Source organism: Eschrichtius robustus, chromosome 7 (genome assembly GCF_028021215.1).
Source record: "Eschrichtius robustus isolate mEscRob2 chromosome 7, mEscRob2.pri, whole genome shotgun sequence".
Lineage (NCBI taxonomy): Eukaryota > Metazoa > Chordata > Mammalia > Artiodactyla > Eschrichtiidae > Eschrichtius > Eschrichtius robustus.
Window position 1 is genome coordinate 13,642,425 of NC_090830.1, and position 22,720 is coordinate 13,665,144.

At 44.7% G+C, this 22,720-nt stretch overlaps 1 protein-coding gene across 3 annotated transcripts in view; it reads right to left on the bottom strand.

Moving 5' to 3' along the window:
* Nucleotides 1–1,933: 1,933 nt before the first annotated feature.
* GNPAT (glyceronephosphate O-acyltransferase) overlaps nucleotides 1,934–22,720 on the bottom strand; it is a 33,153-nt gene continuing 12,366 nt past the window's right edge. For 2 of the 3 annotated variants that reach the window (XM_068547618.1, XM_068547616.1), the window contains exons 3-16: nucleotides 19,951–20,127; nucleotides 17,886–18,015; nucleotides 14,689–14,816; nucleotides 13,892–13,967; nucleotides 13,488–13,639; nucleotides 13,207–13,337; nucleotides 11,502–11,725; nucleotides 7,634–7,876; nucleotides 6,140–6,219; nucleotides 5,131–5,271; nucleotides 4,756–4,855; nucleotides 4,578–4,671; nucleotides 3,716–3,777; nucleotides 1,934–2,244 (exon numbers count right to left, since the gene is read on the bottom strand). In XM_068547618.1, coding sequence (XP_068403719.1) covers nucleotides 2,201–2,244; nucleotides 3,716–3,777; nucleotides 4,578–4,671; nucleotides 4,756–4,855; nucleotides 5,131–5,271; nucleotides 6,140–6,219; nucleotides 7,634–7,876; nucleotides 11,502–11,725; nucleotides 13,207–13,337; nucleotides 13,488–13,639; nucleotides 13,892–13,967; nucleotides 14,689–14,816; nucleotides 17,886–18,015; nucleotides 19,951–20,127 — 1,782 coding nt within the window. In that variant the 3' untranslated portion in view covers nucleotides 1,934–2,200. The remainder of the gene's footprint in view (nucleotides 2,245–3,715; nucleotides 3,778–4,577; nucleotides 4,672–4,755; nucleotides 4,856–5,130; nucleotides 5,272–6,139; nucleotides 6,220–7,633; nucleotides 7,877–11,501; nucleotides 11,726–13,206; nucleotides 13,338–13,487; nucleotides 13,640–13,891; nucleotides 13,968–14,688; nucleotides 14,817–17,885; nucleotides 18,016–19,950; nucleotides 20,128–22,720) is intronic. The other variant, XM_068547617.1, reaches the window with a different exon arrangement.

Consider the following 22,720-nt stretch of genomic DNA (forward strand, 5'->3'; position numbering starts at 1 on the left):
CTTTACTTACTTCAAAGCAGGGGCAGCTCCAGAATTTATAGATTGGGCGGGGGTGTGGAGGGGAAGGCCTTAGGAACAGCAGTGTGGCTTATAATTGCGGTGTGTGCAGGAGCTTGTGTGCGGCAGGGTACAGGATACACGCTTTGAAGCTCTGTCGGCATACGAAGCGTGCTGTTCTTTGACTAAGACTTTAGGTTGACTTGGGTGACTTGGGAGGGTTTGAGGAGACTGAGGGGAAAAGCGCCCCCTGCCACCTCCCACAGCCATCTCCCTCTGCTGCAAGGCCTCATTTGGTTTGGGCTGCACCCCGTTTTCCTGCCTCTCCTCTGTCTGCTTACTTGTGTGGTTCTGACGCCAGAGTTGGCCAGGAGACAAGTCTATAGCCACGTGCACCCAAAACTCCAAGGTCTTTGTCCCCAAACCTGAAACGCATTACAAACAGGTCTCAAAGTAGATAAAAGTCACCTTAGTCTTCAACACATATATTCATGGCATGAGAAGAAAACAAGTAACCAAACTGGGTGTACAGGGATTCTTTGTAAGGCATGCCTACACAGCTAGAATTGGCCAGGACCCTGCCTCCCCACTGCTCTAGTCTCCCTGGAGGGCAGCAGCTCAGTGCCGTTTGGCTGGCATGCCATACATCCCTCAGCCAGGAACAGCCCAATTGACTCCTCAGCTCTTAGGCAGCCTCAACACACGCCAGTTTTCTCTGGCTTCCCAAACAAGCAGAGCCACACGGAGGGCCCCTCTGCCCCCCACACACGGACTAGAGCAATGGCTCTCCAATCCGAATGTGCAGCAGGAACAGTTTGGCCTCTGGGGAACAAACGCACATTCCAGGAATTTGCATACAGATAGTCCTACAACCACATGTTGAGAAACTTTTCAGCATTTCCCATGGCACTTATATTCCTGTTCAAATGTTTTACAAGAGTCTCTAAGCCACTATAGATGTTGAGCCCTGCTGCTATGGACTCAATGGTGGCCCCCAAAATCAGATATTGAAGCCCTAATCCCCAGTGTGACAGTATCTGGAGATGAGTCTTTGGGAAGTAATTAGGGCTAGATGGGGTCAATGGGGGTGGGGCCCTCATTGACGGGGTTAGTGCCCTTCTAAGAATAGACACCAGAGAAGACTGTTCTGTCTCCGGGTGCACAAAGAGGTAATGTGAACACACAGCAAGACGGTGGCCTCCTACAAGCCCAGAACAGAGGCTTCATAATGAAACCTACCTTGCTGGCACCTTGGTCTTGGACTTCCGGCCTCCAGAACTGTGAGAAAACAAATTTCTGCTGTTTAAGCCGCCCACTCTGTAGTATTTCATATGGCAGCCCAAGCAGATGAATACACCTGCCTTTCTTTTTAATTTCACTTCCCATGACTCTTGTTTCAGCCACATTTCAGGTCCTTTGGAACCAATCCCAGGACATTCTGATCACTATTCTTTCTGCACACCCACCCCCCCGTACCTCCTGTCACCTCAACCCCACACTTCGAGGACTGGCTCCTCTCACCCTAATTCTCAGCTTAAATGTCACTTCCGGTAGTGGCTAGCTGTCAAGTCTTTTGCTGTTCACCCACCTTATTTCAAACTTTTCTTCCCTTGAATTGTTAAGCCTATTTATGATACTTCTCCTAACTTCTCTTTGTTCCATGTACTTTCTCTAATTCAGTTTTATGGATTAAGGCCCTTGGGTGGCAAAATTTACTGTAAGCTAGCTACCATATTACAGATCTCTGTCAAACATGCACTTGTTTGAGGCAACTTTAATTAAAGAAAGCCAGGAGAAGTCTAAGATATGCCCTTTCTAGTAGTTTTCTTTTGCTAGCCAGAGCCTTTAGACTCGATGCTGCACTTTAATTCAGAAGTCAGCCTAACAGTTTAATACATGTAATAAGTTAAAAAGTGTTAGTGAAATAGGAGCTGCGTTTTGTTTTTCCAAACAGGTTTCTGAAAGCCTGTTTTATTTTAAAACACACACGGAGTTGGACACAAATGCCTTTTTAACCATCATGGAGGAGATTTCACGGATTGCTTAAATTGGTCACTCTTCCTCTCTACTGAGCCTGCCGTTCTTGACGCCTTATGACGGACGAGAAGATGGGTCTCTTCCTTTGCTTCCCTCTTTGTTGTAATACGAGTCCTTGGATGACGGTAATTATACGACCAATTTTTCCGTAACCATTTGGCGATCACTAAAGCTTTGCAGTTGCCAGTTTTCCTACCGGTGTCTTACCACCTAAGGGAGAAAGACAGAGACGGCTCATGAAATGATATTGAGTTTGCCCTTCCTTGTACAACTGTTTAGGCACTGGCAAAAGAGAAACACATGACACTTGTGCAGAGTTTTACAGACTGACAAAGCACCAATGGAGACAGCAGCGCCCTTCACAGGAGAAGCAGCGGTGTCTCAGAGGCGATGGGCATGGCCAGCCCCACAGCCATGTTTCCTGAACTTCACGTCTAGCGTGGTCTAGTACATTCACACTCACATATCTGCCTTCCGAGAGGAAGAACTCAATCCCGTCGTCCTCATGATGAGGGCTTCGGGGTTTGTTTTAGCTTTACGCCCCTCTCACCAAATTCAAAATCGAGTTTCAAGGTTACGTATTCTGAAAGTACAGACATACTATAAATAGAAGACTGGGGGGAAATTCCCTGGCGGTCCAGTGGTTAGGACTCCGCGCTTTCACTGCCGAGGGCCCAGGTTCATTCCCTGGTCAAGGAGCTAAGATCTCGCAAGTCGCGGAGCGGCCAAAAAAAGAAAAAAGACTGGGATTTCAACCTACGTATTTTCTTCAACAAGAAATTAGTATTTTCACCTTCCCTATCTCTGTCAACTATACCTTTGCCCTCTATACTTTTTTCTTCAATGACTATCCTTTAACCATATGCCTGCCCTGGTCTTCCCCTAATCCCAACAGACATCTATCTAAAGCTCTTCTATACAGGTTTGACAAGTGTACTGAGTTACGATTAGGTACAAAAATACTACTTGTAAGAACATCCACTCAGTGAGCTAGTGCTTTTTCAATATAATCAGCAGACAGTTATTTTTTTCAAAAGCTAACACCCTCCCCTTCTAAAGTCGCCCCATCATAACTATGAGAAGTGTTCTCTACCTCCTCTGACCTTTCAAATCTGTTTATATCAAAAGTCTTGACTCTTACTGTATACCATAAACAAATGGCCTCATCTTTTGGGGCTGGACTATTTCTTTATAAGCTGATAGGATCTGCAGAAGAGTCTGGATTGGATTATTCTCCCAAGGATGTGCTATCAGCCCCCAATTTCAAGTTCAGAGTCTATATATGATGTGGACATTGACCCCGACCCCTCCCACGGGAAAGAAGAGATCTGAGGGTGGAGAGGGAGCAAATGAATCCAAGGACCAAAACGAGAGGAATTTTCTTGATGTTCACCAGGACTAGATGTAAAGGGTCTAGATCTTGGACCCTGATTAGTTATGTTAGGAGCTGATCATTTTTATGCTGTATAAGACCGCCTATTTTATGCCTGTTGTGTCTTCTGTTAGTTTTCTCCTTAGTTTCCTTGAGAAAGTTCTAGATGATAGAAATAGTTCTCTGCATATACTAAAACTCTACTGCTGTTCATTTTGATCAAGTATTTAGTGCCATACTTTCTTGTTTTCCTATATGTTGATAAATGCAATGTGCAAACCCATCATATTTTTATTAAACAGCACTTACCAAGCATTTCTTCTAACTTTGTTGTGGCAGGTTCATTCACAGTAAATATATAATCATTATTTCTAGGAGAAAAAGTAACAAGCTTTCTTACTGAATAAACTAGGAGGAAAAGACAACATTCATTATTTATATAGTAAGACTACTTTTAAACAGTCTTCCTCAGGGCTAGTTTTAAATAGTTCAAAGTTGTGTGTATATATATGTAAGATTATACATACATACACACACACACACACACAAACATTACATGCCCCGCCCCCAATTTTTCTTATAATTAACCTATAAATTTCCATATTAGGTCGAAGCTAAAACGCTGGCCTAAAGCACTTTCTTTCTTTGCTTCAATATGGTTTTTTTTTTTTTTTTAAAGATTGATTGATTGATTGATTGATTGATTGTTACGTTGGGTCTTCGTTTCTGTGCTAGGGCTTTCTCTAGTTGCGGCAAGTGGGGGCCACTCTTCATCGCGGTGCGCGGGCCTCTCACTATCGTGGCCTCTCTTGTTGCGGAGCACAGGCTCCAGACGCGCAGGCTCAGTAGTTGTGGCTCACGGGCCTAGTTGCTCCGCGGCGTGTGGGATCTTCCCAGACCAGGGCTCGAACCCGTGTCCCCTGCATTGGCAGGCAGATTCTCAACCACTGCGCCACCAGGGAAGCCCTCAATATGGTTTTTATTCACACCCACAATAAAATTCGCATGGTAACTCAGAGTGACTTAGCTAATCAGGACATGGATAAGTGAAGCATGATGTAATGTTTCCTAGATCCTGCATTTCCACATCTCTCTCTCGACTTGGTGCTCAACTGTTCTGAGCTGTCGCTGCCCCCTGAGCTCACGCTGGGCGTCGTGCACAGTTACTTACACTTTCTTCTTCTCCACCACACCGAGCCTCACAAAAGCTGCTAAGGCATTTTTTTGTACATCAGAGGATAATACATCGTAACACTGTGAGGCACCTAAGAGAGAGGGAAAGGGAGAGTTAGTGGCTTACTTTCTGTGCTCAACTAACAGAAGTTACCCCCCACAGAGGTGTGACTCACCTTGATCGAGAAGCTGACCTGTGAATTTTCTAACTTTCACCAAGTACTGTTTCTCAGTGAAGTAGTCTTCTTCTTCGTTCAAGAGGTATTTGCAAATTATCTGAGTTTTAAGAGGGAGGATGAGAGGAACAGAAAGTGAAAAAGAGCAGCTAAATACAGGAGAAGAGTAAATAATTTTACACTGCCCCTCTTAACAGAATGATACATTATATTAGAGCAGAATAAAGACCTCCCCCCGAACCCCGCCAAAAAAAGTTCTACCTTTCACCTGGGGAAGACACTTGCTCTTCAGACCAGAAACAAGCACAGGGTAGGAAAGTCTTAGTTATATTTGCTATGGGAGGATGAAGGAGAACTTGCGAAAGATTTACACACCTGGTAAGATTCCACAAAAGGTTTAAAGAGTCCTATTAAAAACTCTAACACAGTATTTCCTTTTTCTGTAACTAGGATGTCCCTTGTCGTTACTTGCGTGGCCTCACTTTTACAAAGCAGGTAACAGCCTTCTTCAAAGTCCTGCAAGGGGAGGGGAGAAGACAGAATGCATCCTCTAATTTGTAACTCAGGTCAGCGATCCACTGCTGGGCTCAGCATGTGCAGCCCTGTGTCCTCCGAACAAGGGAGACACCAGCTAATTCTGCAAGCCTTCCCGGACTGTTGTGGCTGTCAGACAGGAGCCAGGGCAGCACTGTTCCAGCACTCACAATGCTGAACCTCAAAGACAGCAAACACCGAAAACCTGACGAGCCTCAGAAATCGTCACCTGGGCCATAGATTTTCCTTCGCTTTGCACTGACGAGCTATACTCCTTGCACTTGAATAGAAGTGCATGCAGCAAGTCCAAAAAGTACTGAGATGATATCATGTTATGCTGAGAACGGCTGTCCTCATTTCCTACTGAATCAAACCTGTGGCCCTCAGCATAACCGACAGACACTTAACCCAGTTGTCGATGCTGGCACACTGCCCCCAGCCCAGCAAGCCAGAAGTCCAGCTCTGGGAGCCCGATCCTTCACCTGCTGTCTACACCACCAGGCAGGACCAGTGTTGTCTAATCGCAAAGCAAAAGGCCCTACTCATTCTAACAAGTGGTGCTGGAAAACGTGTGCTGGTTGCTAAATTTTCTAACAAAACAGAGTTGGTTTATTTACAGTGGCTGCACTAATGGCTCAAAGATTTGGTTCCTCTCACCAAATAATCCCTAAATTACTGATTAAACCTGACCAAGAATTAAAACAGTTTGTTGAACTGTGAGTGTCCATGTTTCTCTTTTGTTCTGCTGCACGTAGCCTTGAAGGAAGGGAAGACACACCCGTGAATCCAAGCCTAACATTTCCAGAACTCACACCGCAAACACACTTGCTCTTTGGCAGTAAGGATTTACCTTTAGTGCATTTCCTGGAAGAAAGATGAACTCATCTGAAAAAACATTGCATAGGAAGCGAAAGCAACTGTAGACATCCTCTGGAAATAAATTCATTACATAAAATTACAACTCTGCTTTTTAAACATTCAGGGAGTACCAAGAAGTCCATGATACTCCAAAATGCAGTATTTTAAAGGCATATTATTCATATACCAGGGACAAGAATTCAGGCCCCCAAAGGAAGCTATAACCAATCCAAATTTTACCTACAGAGAAACTACAGGCTAGCATAGTTTCAATGGTTGAGACTGAATTACAACCAGGTCTCTAACCAGTCAGTCTGGTAACGAGCAAGAGGCCGCATTCCGCAGAAGCCAGGGTACTTCATTTCCCCCGTACGTGGTTCCCTAGCAGAGAAGGAAAGGAATGGCTTCCTTCATTCCCTTCCACACTCGTATCTGCTGATGTCTCTACTGTACCCTTAGTGCTAGGACACACTGGCACAAAATCATAGAGACTACTGTCTTAACCCTCGGGTGTGTAGGTCTGCCCTGCCCGTCGGCTATAGACCATCTTTCTGACGTGAATTTTCTCATTAGAAAAATATACATCCATATGGACACAAACGGTTGCCTCCAATTTCAGGGTGTTCACACTGAAACACTCTAGAAGACCATGTATGTGCCCCTCGGTTGTGGACAAATCCCAACGTTAAGAAGCCTCAGACAGAACTAAGATCAAGCTTTGAGCTTTCTGTGTCCTGAACTAAGTTGTCTGACCTCTCTGGGACCCAGTTTCCTCATTCACAAAATGAGGATGAATGCTGGACCTCTGAGGTTCCTTCCAAGGCTAAAGGTCTGTGGCTGAGCCCAGTGTTTCTCAACTCTGGCTTTTCCTTGTAATTATCGACAGAGCTTTGAAAAGCAAAAAACAAAAACATCGATTTCTGGCCCACACCCCAGACCAGTTGCATCAGAAACCTTTGGGGATGGGACTCAGCCTCCAAAAATTCTAAGGTGCAGCCCGGGTAGAAAACCCCTGGCCTTGACTACAGGTTTCTGTGAAAAAACCAGTTATACTCATTATTATACTCCTCGGTGCGACCAGAATGCTACCGTGTGCTGAGCTGGACTGTTTACCCGCCCTGCCTGCTTCTGTCAGATGAGGGAAGTGACGTCAGAAAAAGAGCATCAGACCAGCAAATGGGGAGCTGGGCTCTAGTCCCAGATCCTTAAGGGATCAGGAATCTCTGGGCCTCATTTTCCTTATTTACAAAAGGAGAGGTTGAGATGAGATGATTTCTTAGGTCCCTTGCAATTCCCAAATTCTACGGCCAGGTATGTAGGGGAAAAAATCCTAATGAGCTCTGAGTAGAGGACCCATCCCTTGCTGGTGTGTGGGCTGCAGGCATGTGGCAGAGCATTATAATACAAGGCTTCAAACGTTGCTCTCTGTATGGAACTCAACGGCCAGGTCTCTTCCAAAATTCAAGACCACCTTCCCGCAAGTTACCTTTCCTGAACCCAGGCGTCATCTGCAATGCCACAGCTACTAAGGAAGGACGGACAAAAGTGTTGAGCAGCTGGTTCCTGTAAGCCGAGCACATGAGGAGAGTGACGTGCTGGAAAACAAGCCCGTCGACCACTTCTGCGTCTCCAGAGTCCACTTTCAGAGTCACCCGGTCTTTGGCGAGGCTGACGACGTTGGAATGCAGAAGAAGGCTGGACTGGACCACTTCTTCAGCAAGTTCACTGTCTACATGCACACAGACAATCCATTCAGGCAAATGGCGAAGAAACGGGATGGTCACTGCTGGGAGTCTCAGGCCCAGTATGAATCAACGCTAGTGACCCGACGCGTTTATTCTCAAGTGCCGGGTACGGGTTTTACGCTCCACCAATTGAGGTAATGATACCATATGTGAAGGATATTGTAAAAGCACTATTTCATAAGTCAACTCTCTCTGAGGACATGTAACGTGCTTTCTTATCTACCCCAAATCTGTCAGCCATTCTGAAATGCACATCAATTCCCACTCTGAAAACCAACGCTTCCTCAGGAACCAAGGTTTTGTAATTGCAAGTTACATGACAAGAAAATCACATATATGGGAGTGTAAGAATACTAACACAAGAAGACATGCTTCATACACACATACACACACCTCGCTTAGACCAATTCCGAGATGGCAAGAATATCGCTTTACAACTTTGCACGTAAACCCAAGGGCAGCCCAGGGAGGCACTCTCCTAGCTTCAGGTCTCTCTGAGCACAGAGGGATGCCAAGGAGATTTTTCTGGTTTTCCTACATCAAAGATAACTAAAGAGGCAGGCTCATAACAGTTCCTGGTAAGCCATCACCTGACACTACACTGGCCTAGAGATAGCCAAGGAGTTAGAATTATAAGTATAATAAAGGGATGGTGATATTTAACAACATTCTTTTTTTTTTTTTAAATTAATTAATTAATTAATTTATTTTTGGCTGTGTTGGGTCTTCGTTTCTGTGCGAGGGCTTTCTCCAGTTGCGGCAAGCGGGGGCCACTCTTCATCGCGTTGCGCGGGCCTCTCACTATCGCGGCCTCTCTTGTTGCGGAGCACAGGCTCCAGACGCGCAGGCTCAGTAGTTGTGGCTCACGGGCCTAGTTGCTCCGCGGCATGTGGGATCTTCCCAGACCAGGAATCGAACCCGTGTCCCCTGCATTGGCAGGCAGATTCTCAACCACTGCGCCACCAGGGAAGCCCTTAACAACATTCTTGGTAAGGGAAATACTTTTATTGTTCCCCTGAGCCAAAGAGCTGGCTGACAGGTGTGCTAGGCAGGCACACTTCTGGAGCTGGGCGACAGGCTCTGCTGCTGCGTCACGCAAGGGACAAGTGGGAGGTGTGGTTTTCCTTTCGGACTCGATCACATTCGCTTGGACTAATCTGCCTTGTCTCAGCCCGCTCAAGGTAAGGGTGCAGCACATGATATCATATACATAATACAAGATGATTTATCTTACACATACCGTATAATGCTATGTATATCATAAAAAGGCCTAGATAGAATGGTTAAGAATATATGGGGTAATCTGGGTAAAAAAGCAAAAAGGAACCGAATACACATAACATGTTCTAAATTAGGAATAGTGTTTGATAACTACATGATTTCCGGTACTTGGATACCAAGGGGCTCTCACTTTGTAACAACTGGAGTTGTCGTGGCAGCTGCACAGGTACTTTTCGCTGTGGACTGGCCACATATTTATCCCCTCTTGAAAAACCAACACCTCAGAAAGACAGGTGCCTCTGCTTTCACACGTTTCTGGGCCGAACATTCTTCTTTCACGGCTTTCTGCCTTATATTACAGCCGACATGTCCTTTGCTCCCCATCAGACTGTTAACAATACTGGGATTCGGATTCATCTTTACTTCCCTCCCGGTGACCAACACTCAGCTGGCCGGCACTCCTGTTGGCAATTCTTCCCGGCCTCTCTCAGCCACACCGCCCTCTGCCGCTGCCTGGCTCGGCTTCCTGAGTTCTTATCTACGCACGGCAACCTTCTCGCTTGTCTCCCTGCCTCCAGTTTCTCCCCACTGTGGTCCGTCTTTAAAACTGACATCAGGGGACCTCCCTGGTGGTCCAGTGGGTAAGACTCCGCGCTCCCAATGCAGGGGCCCCGGGTCTGATCCCCGGTCGGGGAACCAGATCCCGCATGCCACGCGGCAACTAAGCCCGTGCGCCACAACTACCGAGCACGGGAGCTGCAACTAAGAGCCTGTGTGCTGCAACTAAGACCCAGTGCAGCCAAAATAAATTAAAAAAACAAAAACATACCTCCTTATAAAAAAAAAACACAAAACCTGACACCAGGCTGCTTGCTAAAGGCCAATCCGTCACACTTCCCTGCCTAAAACCCACGCCCGCGTCCTGTGACCTACAGACTCCAGTCCAGATCCCCAGGCAGCGGGCCTCTATGATCCAGCCTCTGTCCACATCTCCGTCTCCATCACTCCCTTCCCAGAGCCAATGTTCTAATGTTACCAACCGCCAGCAGGGCAAGGGATGCCCGGTGCTGTCACACCCGCCGTCGCATGCTTCCTGATCCCTACATTAACAGCGCTCCTCGCCATCTGTCTTCCTGAAGCGCTCCTACCGTCCCACCAAGATGCGCTCAGTTAACTTCTATGAAATCTTCCCTGCGCGTGGGCCCTTTCCTACACAGCAGTCTCAGTAAGCCCCAGCAATGTGTCCATAGCTCTCTGTCTTTATGGCACCCAGCCCTCTCTACTAGTTTACACATTACTACCCACCCTGTCTTCTACACACCAGCAGAACCTCCAGAACAGGGGTTGCATCTAGTTCATCTTTGTACCCCTGGTAGTTCCCAGCACGCACTAGGTACTCAGTATAGGTTTAATGAGTGGACAGTAAATACTTGACTATAAATAATTATCCGGTCTTAAAAAGACTGCATTTCCAATTGTAGTCAAAGAGATTGAAAACAACTTAAGCTAACTATTGTCATATACATCCCAAACTCCCAGCATAGTCTTCATAACTCCAATGAGGTTTTTACGAAGTTGTTATTATCAGAGAATTGTATACAGTTCTCCAAGACCAGCCCTTTAATCCTTACAACCCAGTGAGGCAAATGGGTTGCAAATATAATGTGGTAGAAAGAGGTGGGTGTAGGGGTTTCCCTGGTGGCGCAGTGGTTAAGAATCCACCTGCCAATGCAGGGGACACGGGGTCAAGCCGTGGTCCGGGAAGATCCCACATGCTGCGGAGAGACTAAGCCCGTGCGCCACAACTACTGAGCCTGCACTCTAGAGCCCATGAGCCACAACTACTGAGCCCGTGTGCCACAACTACTGAAGCCCGCGTGCCTAGAGCCCGTGCTCCGCAACAAGAGAAGCCACTGCAGTGAGAAGCCCGCACACTGCAATGAAGAGTAGCCCCCGCTCGCCTCAACTAGAGAAAGCCCGCACGCAGAAACGAAGACCCAGTGCAGCCAAAAATTTAAAAAAAATAAATAAAATTAAAAAAAAAAAGTTTAAAAGAGAAAAAAGAAAGAGGCGGGTGTAGAGGGAAGAATATGTGGAGTACAGAGTCATTGTTTAGTCTCCACTCTGCCAGGTAGCAAGGGCGGGTATTCTGGTCCTCTATCTACTCAGAGTCTCATAGGGAGAAATGAAACGTAAACCGTTATTCTCAAATAATTGATATGCTACGTTCAATGTCCTAGAGTGATAAAAACAGATTAGGCTTTCTTTCTCTGAGCAATGCTTTGCTTAAAGTCCTATATGGGTTTTTTTCACGTCTAGGCTACAACGTTTCCAAATTAAGAGATAAAAAAAACAAGCATTCTCACCACATATGTCCCACATACATACCAGGCCAAGTGAGAAAACCCCCGAAGGCCTGGGCTAAGCCTTTCAGCCATAAAGTCTTTTCCAACAGGGCATCAAAGTCCATGGATGGCCGGTTCTGAAGCAGAACAGCAACTATTAGTGGCCACGGACTCAGAACCAGGTTTTGAATTTGCAGGAGCTGCATTCTGTAGGCAACTTCAGTGACAAAGGCATGCATGTCCTCTGACTGTTTCTGAGGAATATATCTAAAAGGAAGAAGACAGAACAACCAATTACAGTTCTGCTACTTAGACAATGTGAGTGGAGAAGGGAATGGGAGAAGACAGACCCTTTAGAAGGTTTCTCATACTTTCTGCTGACTGAATTCTCTCAGGTCACGCTGCAAAAATATACTTTCACTTTACTAGAGTGGGATCTGTCCATTCATCTCTGGACTATGCTCTTGAGAGGTGATTAAGAATACTCAGGGTAAGAGGGTTGGTTCTATTATCCCTGGTTCCAGGCCAAAACAAACAGACAAATAAACAGACAAAAAACACTTGCTGCTGCTTTGTAAGTGGTTGTATCACTTCTCCTGTGAAAACCGATGCCTCCTCCCGTGTACTGAACTGCTTTGTCTCCCGAGAATCCACACTACTTTGAACACGTCTCTTGCAGAACACACCTAACAGGCGATGACATGATATGTATGGCAACTGCTCGTGCCTGTACTGACAGGCTGCACCGCTGGCCTGACTACTGCTACACCGCCCTTCCGAGCAGCTTCAGGGCACCTGCTAAGCACCGCCTCGGTCCTTGCCTGACAGATTCCTCATGCGTGGATCACCCGGCGTTGAGTCAGATGATATCCGGAACCTACCCAGAGCTGGCTGGAGCGAGGATATACGCATAGGACCTAACAGCAGCCACATGATAAGGTGGCTTAATGTGAAAGCTGTAGCCAATGGGGACTCCCCGGTAATGGATACAACTGGCCAATTTGAGATGGACAAAGTGAAAGCTCGTGGCTGCAGAAAGCGAACATCTGCTTCTGAGAGCTGACAAAGCTGCGAGCGCGGCTGCCGGCCGCTGTGGGGCCACTGGCGCTACAGATAAATTATGATGCTGCAGTCATGGAAGCCTGGCTGGGCAGGCGGTTTGTCCCCTTTACTCCTGCGGGTGTATTTCTCTACATTAAGAAAACCCAAATGTGTATCTGTACCTGCACCCTGAAAGAAGCTAACACATTTCCTTGCCCACAAAACTATAACCTTCTTGAGAACAGGGACTCACTCCCATTCATTATTATCAAACAATGCTTTCTAGGATCAAAAACAATACTTAGTACACACTTCGGCTGGCCTACCAATAGGAATTGTGCTCCACAATTCCCATACATGCACTTGTTAACACCAGCTTATTTCTTCACACTTTTAAGTCAGTAGGGTACTAGGGAGGGAGCTTGGGGAGAAGGAATCAAAAGAAGCATCTATTACTTTGAGAGTAGGCAATGGGTTTTGTGTTTTGTTTTGTTTGTTTGAGCATTGTCTGGCTTTGCATGCTTAATGTATATATCCTGCAGTTAAGTGTCTGGCGAACATACTAATTGAAGCTTTCTGCTTCTCCGGGGTGTGATCTCAGATAACCAAGTTTCAGTGCCAGAAGTGGTCAACTCAAGAATCGCAGTTTACACTTTCAGATTTTCATCCTTGTTTCTATGTCAGTTATGAAAACACAGGCCTTGCACCTTGGAACCAAGTTATATGGGCTCTGACGCATCCTCCCAGCTGCCAGAGATCGAAGCGACACAGGGTCTCCGAAGTACACATGAATGTTTCCAAACTTTTCAGAGAGAATCTTCCTGGCTTTCAACAATCCCTGAGAGTACCACAACAGGGGAAAAGAAAACAGGAATACATTCAGAAATCAGTTGGTGTATAAAGTACATCATAAATAAATATAAATTGAAAGAAATTTAAGAATTTCTTTAAATGCCAGTACAATCAAGCTTGGCTACCCTTTACGTACAGTTGTAGATTCTTTCGGCTTAGGAACCCCTAGGAGCTCATAAGCATACAGAGTTTCTTCCAATATCCTGTCGTAACTGATGCTGATTGGAACAAGGTAGGTATCAAAAACTTCTCTTTTAAAAAACGGTTCCATCACAATATTCAGAAGACCTGTAAATGTAGGGAGAAATGATTGTTCAAACATATTGAAAAGGAGAGCAAACAAGGCCGCAGGAACATACTAAAAGTATACAGTATATACCAAGCCCATAAATAGAAACAGTTGAACTTAAAGAAACAGTTATACTTATGAAGTAAAGAACATCTTGCAAAAAAAGTGTCAAGTTCTATTTAGCAGCTACGATGACACCACGCCTGAAGCCTCTGGGTTTGTGTTTTCCCTTCAGTCTGTAAGGAACCTACCAAATTTTGGAGTCAGTGTCTTGGCGGAGCGGCTTCTGGTCCCTTCGAGGAAAAATTCAACAGGAGCATAACCATTCTTTAAAGAGAAAACACAAACAAACACGACAAAACACAAAACCCATTGCCTACTCTCCAAGTGATAAATGCTTCTTTTGATTCCTTTTCCCGAGTTCCCTCCCCAGCCCTCTGAGCAAACACTGCTCACAGTGAAACTTAAACAAGAGACTCACACAGAGTAAACAGATTGCGCAGGTTATGCGCATTCCTTGAGGGGGAAAAACCAGCTAAGCAGTCCATTCAGAAGTTACGAATTTAGGGCTTCCCTGGTGGCACAGTGGATAAGAATCTGCCTGCCAATGCAGGGGACACAGGTTCGAGCCCTGGTCTGAGAAGATCCCACATGCCGCGCAGCAACTAAGCCCGTGTGCCGTTAACTACTGAGCCTGCGCTCTACAGCCCGTGAGCCACAACTACTGAAGCCCGCGCGCCACAGCCCGTGAGCCACAACTACTGAAGCCCGCGCGCCTAGAGCCCCGTGTTCCGCAATGAGAGAAGCCACCGCACCACAACAAAGAGTAGCCCCCGCTCGCTGCAACTAAAAAGAAAGCCTGTGTGCAGCAACGAAGACCCAATGCAGCCAAAAATAAATAACTAAATAAATAAATTTATATAAAAAAGTCTATTAAAACAAAAACAACAAAAAAAAGAAGAAGTCACGAATTTAAGTAAGACCTTAGAGCAAACTTCAGTGAAAAGAAAATACAGCTTGAAAGTACTCGGTAATTATTTGCACCTACCCGTAACATAGTTTTCACATATTGGGAGAACACCGCCCAGTAGAGTTTATTGCCACCAAAGGTCCGCCGCATGAAAAATGCCCCCGACATTCGCAGCAGCTCACCAACCATCTTCATTCCTAGGAAGTCTATGAAAGAAACAATGGTTAATGTTTATTTGCAGACCTTGAAGCTTTCTATAAATATCTCAACTCAGATGCTATTAAGATAGATTTCACGTATGTAAGACACCCCTAATCTTAAGAAGAAACATCTAATGGAATTAAGGAAAGAAGGGACTCTGTCAGCGGGTGCTGGCTGGGAGGTTACCTTGTGCACCCCACTCCCCATGCACCTCTGCATTTACAACCAGACCAGCTAGAGATGGGGGAACAGCAGGCAATGGGACAGGCTTAACTACGCCTTCATGCCAATTTCCTTAGTCAGCACTGCTGCTGACCTCAGTGACAGACCAACATATATCCTCCATGCTCTGGACAGTCAGGCCAAACTAGCTCTCACCTTTCCTGTTTAACCATCAGGTGAAAATATCAATCTTCTTTTAGTGGCACAGATTAAAAAAGAAAAGCAAGTCCAGAATGAGAGAAAGAGTTCTACCACCAGTTTTAAAACAGTTCTTTTCATTTTTCCCTAATTTTCAAATAACTTCCTCACGTGTCTATATAGATGGAAATGCTTTCAAAGTGCTTAAGGTCCTGGCAGTTTTTACCTTACTGTTTACTGTGTTTATTAGCAAAGGTGTAGGCTTGAACCCCAGGTTTCCTGGCTAGCTTATAAGGGAGATGATAAACAATTTATTTGCCTTAGCAATCCTACTTTTTGGAATCAATCCTACAGAAATAAAAGCACTAATATGAAAATATATTGAAAACTTGTTTGTAACAGCAAAACTACCACATTATGATACATATACACTGCTGAATATTATATAGCAATGAAAATGTTAGACATGAAGTTGGAGCCTTACCAAAAAAAATCACACCACATACAAAGATTAACTCAAAATGGATCAAGGACCTAAATATAATACCCAAGACGATAAAACTCTTAGAAGAAAATATAGGGGAAAAGCTTCATGACATTGGACTTTGCAATGATTTCTTGGATATGACACCAAAAGCACAGAAGATAAACAACAGATAAACTGGACTACAGCTGTCCCTGGGGTTGGGGGGAGTCTGTGGGGCATTAATTCCAGGACTCTCCATGGATACCAAAACACTTGGATGTTCAAGTCCTTTATATAAAAGGGCAGAGTATTTGTATATCACCTAGCACGTCCTCATACATTTTAAATCATCTCCAGATTACTTATAATTCCTAATACAATTGCTATGTAAACAGTTGTAAATACCATGTAACTGCTATGTAAATAGTCTCCTGTGAATGGCAAATTCAAGTATTGCTTTTTGGAACTTTCTGGAGCTTTTTTTCCTGAATATTTTTGATCAATGGTTGGTTGAATCCATGGATGCGGAACCCGTGGATACAGAGGGCCGACTGTACACCAAAATTAAAAACTTCTGCTCATCAAACGATACAATCAACAGAGTGAAATGGGAGAAAATATTTACAAATCACATATCTGATAAGGGGTTAATATCCAGAACATATAAAGAACTCCTTCAATTAAACAACAAAGAAAACAAACAACCAAAAGGACTTGAATACTCGTCTGAAGAAGATATAGAATTGGCCAACAAGAACATGAAAAGATGCTCAACATCACTAATCACCAGGGAAATGCAAATCAAACTCATGATGAGATACTACTTCACACCCATTAGGATGGCTATTATTAAAAACAAAAACAAAAAAAAACCCTAAAAAAAACAGAAAATAACAAGTGTTGGTGAGGTTGTGGAGAAACTGAACCCTTGTGCACTGTTGGTGTGATTGTAACATGGTGCAGTGACTGTGGAAAACAGTAGGGCAGTTCCTCAAAAAATTAAAAATAAAATTACCATCTAACCCAGCAATTCTACTTCTGGGTGTATACCTGGAAGAATTGAAAGCAGAGACTCAAACAGGTATTTGTTCACCTATGCTCACTGCAGCACTAATCACAAGAGCCAAAAAGTGGAAGCAACCCAAGTGTCCAGGGACGGATCAATGCATAAACAAAATATGGTATATACATAGAGTGGAATATTATGCAGCCTTAAAAAAGGAGAATTCTGACAGACACTACAATACGGATGAACCCTGAGGACGTTATGCTGAGTGAAACAGGACAGCAACAGAAGGACAAATCCTGTTTGACTCCATTTACAGGAGGTATCTGGAGCCGACAGATTCATAGAAATAGAAAGGCGAATGCTGGGTGCCAGGGGCTGGAGGGAGAACAGAATGGGGGGTTAAGTGTTTAGTGGAGACAGAATTTCAGTTGTGCAAGGTGAAAAGACTTCTGTGGATGGATGACAGGACAACAATGTGAACTTAATGCTACTGAATGTGCACTTAAAAATGCTGAAGATGGTAAATTTTATGTTTTGTGCATTTTACCACAATTGAAAAACATGGTAAAAGAATTTAGATCTATTTATTGACCTACAGAGATAGCCACTGATATATTATCAAATAAAAATAACAACAGCAAGTAATACATCCAGGTCATATAATCTCATTTTTCAACCTGAACCAAAAACCCTATGTGCATATATGCTTGCTGATGTCTGGGTAGGTGCAGTAAAGCACAGTGCAGAGGACAGAATCCAAACTATTAAACACTGGGACTGGTAGAAAGAAGGGAGAGGGTTTCCCTGGTGGCACAGTGGTTGAGAATCCGCCTGCCAATGCAGGGGACATGGGTTGGAGCCCGGTCTGGGAAGATCCCACGTGCCGTGGAGCAACTAAGCCCGTGCGCCACGACTACTGAGCCTGAGTTCTAGAGCCCGTGAGCCACAACTACTGAAGCTCGCGTGCCTAGAGCCCGTGCCCCGCAACAAGAGGAGCCACCGCCATGAGAAGCCCGTGCACCGCAACAAAGAGTAGCCCCTGCTCGCCGCAACTAGAGAAAGCCCACGCACAGCAATGAAGACCCAACGCAGCCAAAAATAAATAAACCAATTAAAAAAAAAAAAAAAAGAGAGAGGTTATTTTCATCATTTTCTTCAAATAACCTCGGTACTGTTAAAATCATTCCCGTGAATGCCTTAATTTTTATAATTAAAAAAAGGGAGAAAACCAATGCATACCCATTCCTGCTGCTATGACCGGCACAGGTAAGTCGTAGTTGTATAAAAGAAAAGACAGCATCAGAAAGTCAATGTAACTTCGATGACTGGGCAACAGAACAACAGGATGCTCCTGGATGGCTCGCTGTAGCTTTAAAACAAATGTTACACTTTGAGTAATTTCAGCTTTCATATTATTAAAATCGTATCTTAAATCAGAAAATGGAAGAACGTGCGTATGTACAGAGGGAATACGAGTAATGTTTTTCTGTCTCCCTACCACGTACGCAGAACTTATTTCAGAGTTCTAGTTAAATAATCTCCCATAACGCAAGAACAGCAAAAAGATAAATTTTACGGATCATAACAATAATGGTGATGATCACTAACACGTACTAGTTGAGAAGCAGACTAAGCACTTTACAGGCACTGTTTAATGCCACGTATTTGTACATAAGGCCTAAGCCTCAGCTTCCTCATCTGTGACATGGCCATGCCTCCAATACATGGTGGAGCTAGGACTGGATCTGTCAGTCTGAATTAAAAAGTCAACTGTCAGCCACTGCGCTAGACTGACTGCTAGTTTGTAGGAAGAGAAAACAAAACTCCTCTCAGGGAGATTAAAAACAATTACCAATTGTTAGGACCAAGGAAAGGACTGGTATTTCTCTATCTATGCACTGGGCTCACTGCCAGGGAGAGTGGGTGCCTCGTAGCAGGGAGGGAATGCATCCGAGCTCCCCGATCCACTCCTCCGGCTGTCAATCCCAAAAATACCCACTGTGTCAAGGTGTGTCTGTCTTCCTGAAATCTAAATACGTAACCCACTGAGGCAAGGTAGTCTGTGATCAGTTAAGACGTAGCCAGCAATATCCCCCGCTCCCAACACTGTAGCAAACGTTCTCCGACAGAGATGCAGACGGTAAGTCAGCAATCTAGAAACCAGTCACGGCAGGAAGAAATACTTGGAAGCAAAGTAAATGACTGAATAAAAACAAAGCATTAAAAGGCATGAGGAGGAAGGCCGGTGAAGGTAAGTGCTTCCTAGTAAGAGAAAAAAGGTACTAAAAACAAATGCATAGAAATAATCTTCATAGGGAGAGCTCTTACTTTCAGAAAAAAGTAAACAATTAAATGACAGGAGTGATAGAATTAGAAAAATCACCATTTGGCAATCATAAGAGTAATAATAACTGATTCAAGCAAAAAACATCAGTGGCTGTAAAAACGAGTGGAGGAAAGTATGATGAAAACCAGGACACTGAAGCATCCTTAAAGTCTCTTGTCCCAAGATACTTATTAATTACAGGGGGACAAAGGGTAACTCTACAGTGGCAAAGAGCACTGCAGCCAACTGATGAACGTGAACATCACCAGGAACAGGCAGACAGAGGCCACGTGCTTCTGGGCTGATACACTGAGAAGGACACGGCCTGAGCCTAATCGAGAAGACATCCCAAACCCAAATCTAGGGACACTAGAATATAACTGGCCTGATGTCTTCAAAAGTAGTATCATGAAACACAAACAAAGACTCAGTAATTGTTCTAGATTAAAAGAGTCTAAAGAGATACGGAAGCTGACTGTAACACACGACGCAGGACTTTCTTTTGCCTAGACAGGACACAGCTGGGACAGCTGGTGAAACATGAATAAGGTCTGTACTACCAGCACTGTGTCAATGTTAATTTGCTTATTTTGATAATTACACCGTAAGAGAATGTCCTTGTTTATAGGGAAAACACACCAGAAACGTGTGTGAGGAAAGGAAAAAGAACATGTTGTAGGGGAATCTTGGTGAAGCATATACAGAACTTCTTTGTACTACTTCTGTAACTCTGTGAACATCTGACATTAGGTTAGTCTGTAAAGTCTGTAACTAAGTGACTAAGTTAGTCTGTCTGAAGCCTGTAGATCTGAAGGTAAGAGGAGAAAACACCCTGCAGAGAGGCGGAGTCTTGTCTGCTCAGGCTGGATGCCACCTGCTAACCAGGGCCTGCTCATCTAGTGCAAAGCGGGATGCCTTTGAGTTGAATAAATTGTGAGGGATTGAAGAAGAGATTGCTTTTTTACAAGCAATACTCACTTTCTGAATACCTTCTTCATTTACACACACTTTCGAGAAAATCTGTTTAAATACTTTGCTCAGGGCAAAGGCACAGAACCGAATGGCTCCCAGACGCAGTTTGTGGTTCATTTCATCCAGGATCTCACAGGCTTCCTCTCGCAGGACCTCGGCAGATTGAAGGGATTCCCTGGAAAGCTACAAGAAAAGGGAAAGCAGGGATAAATTTCTGGAAAAAAAAAAGAAGTCAAAATTCTTTTTGCTCAAATCAGTAGGACCAGTTCCAAATGGACCAATGTTATTCTATAACTCAAAATGGTATGTTTTCTTCTTAATTTAAATTGATATAATTTAAGCTTACATCCAAATTCTCTAAAATAAGTTGTTGCTCAAGATCTAGTGTCCGAGAGCATACACTTAGTAGTTACTTTCAGTAGATTGTTGCAGCTGATTTTTTTAAAAATTTATTTTATTGATTTATTTTTGGCTGTGTTGGGTCTTTGTTGCTGCGCACAGGCTTTCTCTAGTTGCGGCGAGTGGAGTCTGCTCTTTCTTGCGGTGCACGGGCTTCTCACTGCGGTGGCTTCTCTTGTTGCGGAGCATGGGCTCTAGGCACGCGGGCTCAGTAGTTGTGGCCGCGGGCTCTACAGTGCAGGCTCAGTAGTTGTGGCGCACAGGCTTAGTTGCTCCGTGGCATGTGGGATCTCCCCTGAGTAGGGATCAAACCTGTGTCCCCTGCATTAGCAGGCAGATTCTTCACCACTGCACCACCAGGGAAGTCCCACAGCCTACACATCTGAGGAATCAGGATCAGAAGGGAAAGAGAGAACTGGAGCATTAAAAAGAAAGAATACATTGCCAGGAGAGGACCTTCCTCGAGACAGAAAATGCTCATGCCCGTCTGAGCCAGTTGAGAAGGCCGGGGAGTAGGAAAGACAAGACCCCTGGGGACAGGAAGGACCTGGATAGGTGAAGAACACAGGTGAAAAGGCCGGTTTGTTCGGAAGGCACTGGAGGAAAGCAGAGAAGAAGAGAATGACCTGGCCTCTTATCCTGTGCACCTGGGCTTCTCATCTGCCCAACTGATATGCTGTCCCTCCAGATCCCTCTCCCTGGAAACCTGAGAGAAGCAACAGTCTTACAAGTCCTTGTCCCCAGTGATGTCCCTCTTCAGTCTCTTCTCCACGTCACAAACCTGAGCAGTCTCTTCAACGCAGAAGTCATCACATCCTTCCTTGGCTAAAGCCCCTTCAATGGCTGCTACTGCACTGTGCAAGATAAAGGCAGCCTGAGCTAGAGAAGCGGCAGCAGGGATGGAAAGAGGTAGACAAGTGCTATTTTTAGGAGGGTACATCACTTTTAGCAGAGCACATCAGCAGCTCTTAGTGCCTGAGAGCATGTGAGAGGAGAGTAAGAAGCTGAAGATGGCATCCAGATTTTTGGTTTGAGCAACTAGCATATGGGGGGGGGGGCATTCTTAGAGACAGGACAATCTGGGTGGGAGGGGGGAATATACACAGTACAGGGGTGGGGTGGATCCAAGACTTTGATTTAGACATCTTGAATGCTTTTGGAGTGCTTTTGGAATTTCCAAGTGGATACCCAATAAACTATAAAAATATATGTATGAAACTCAAAAGAGATCTGGGCTGAAGCAACAGATACTAATTATCTATATTACTTACAATAATATATTATTTTTGTATAGTAATATTATAATATGGAGACATTAGCATAAGGAAGGTACTTAAAATTCTGGCAATAAATAAAACTGCCCAGCGAGTGGGTAGATAAGAGGCTAGAACAAAATCTTGAGGAACAGCAGCATTTAAAGAGACAGGCAAAGGAAGAGAAGCCCATAAAGACAACTGGGAAATAATCAAAAAGATGTGGTGGGCAAGCGGGAGAGTATGGTGTCAGGGAAAGGAGAGAGCGTGTACCAAAAGCTATCCAGGATTTGAATGAGGTTGATTTTAGCCACGAGGAAGGAGGTCATTCACCATCTTGGGAAGAGCTCCTACAGGGCGCTGGAAATCAGATTCCAGTGAGTTGAGTGGTACACGAAGGGTGAGAAAGTAGGGCAACGAGCATAGAAAACACAGCCAACTTCTTCAAAGGGCAGAGCAGAAGTGGGAAAGGAAGAGGTGGGTAGTAAGTAGAGAAGGAATGTGGTCAAAGGAAGTCTAATTAAGTTGGAAGAGAAGTGAGCATGTTAAATGCTGATGGTAAAGAGCCGGTAACAAGGAAGAAGTTCAGACAACTGAGGGGACAGAGGACAGAGCAGAGTCCCCGAGGAGGAGGGGGAGGTGGAATTCGGAGCAAAGGAGCAGGGTGGGGATTAAACTCGAACAGAAGGGGACCCCTGTTCCATTCTAGTAGGAGGGAGGAAGAAAATGATGGGTGTTAGATGCAGGTAAGTTAGGAGCCTGACCTCAGGGAGCTGAAACAGCCCTCACTTATATAATGGCTTACATTTTCTTTGTGAAGTAGGAAGAGAAGTCATCTGTCCAGAGTAAGCGGAGAAGGTAGGGTGGGAGGTTCAAGGAGAATGGGGCAACTGAAACTGCCGTTTTGGAGACAGGGAGAGCGTTTACTAGGGAGACAATCAATGACTGGGTAACACAGAGGGCCCAAGGGTGCTGCGTAACCGAGAATTTACAATAATTCCAATCTACCTCGATTATATGATTCTTCTCAGCAGTACACTCAAGTCTGAAAAACACTGGCTTAAATCAGTCACACTTAACCTGGCTGTGCATTAGAATTGCATGGGGAAACTTAAAAAAAAAAA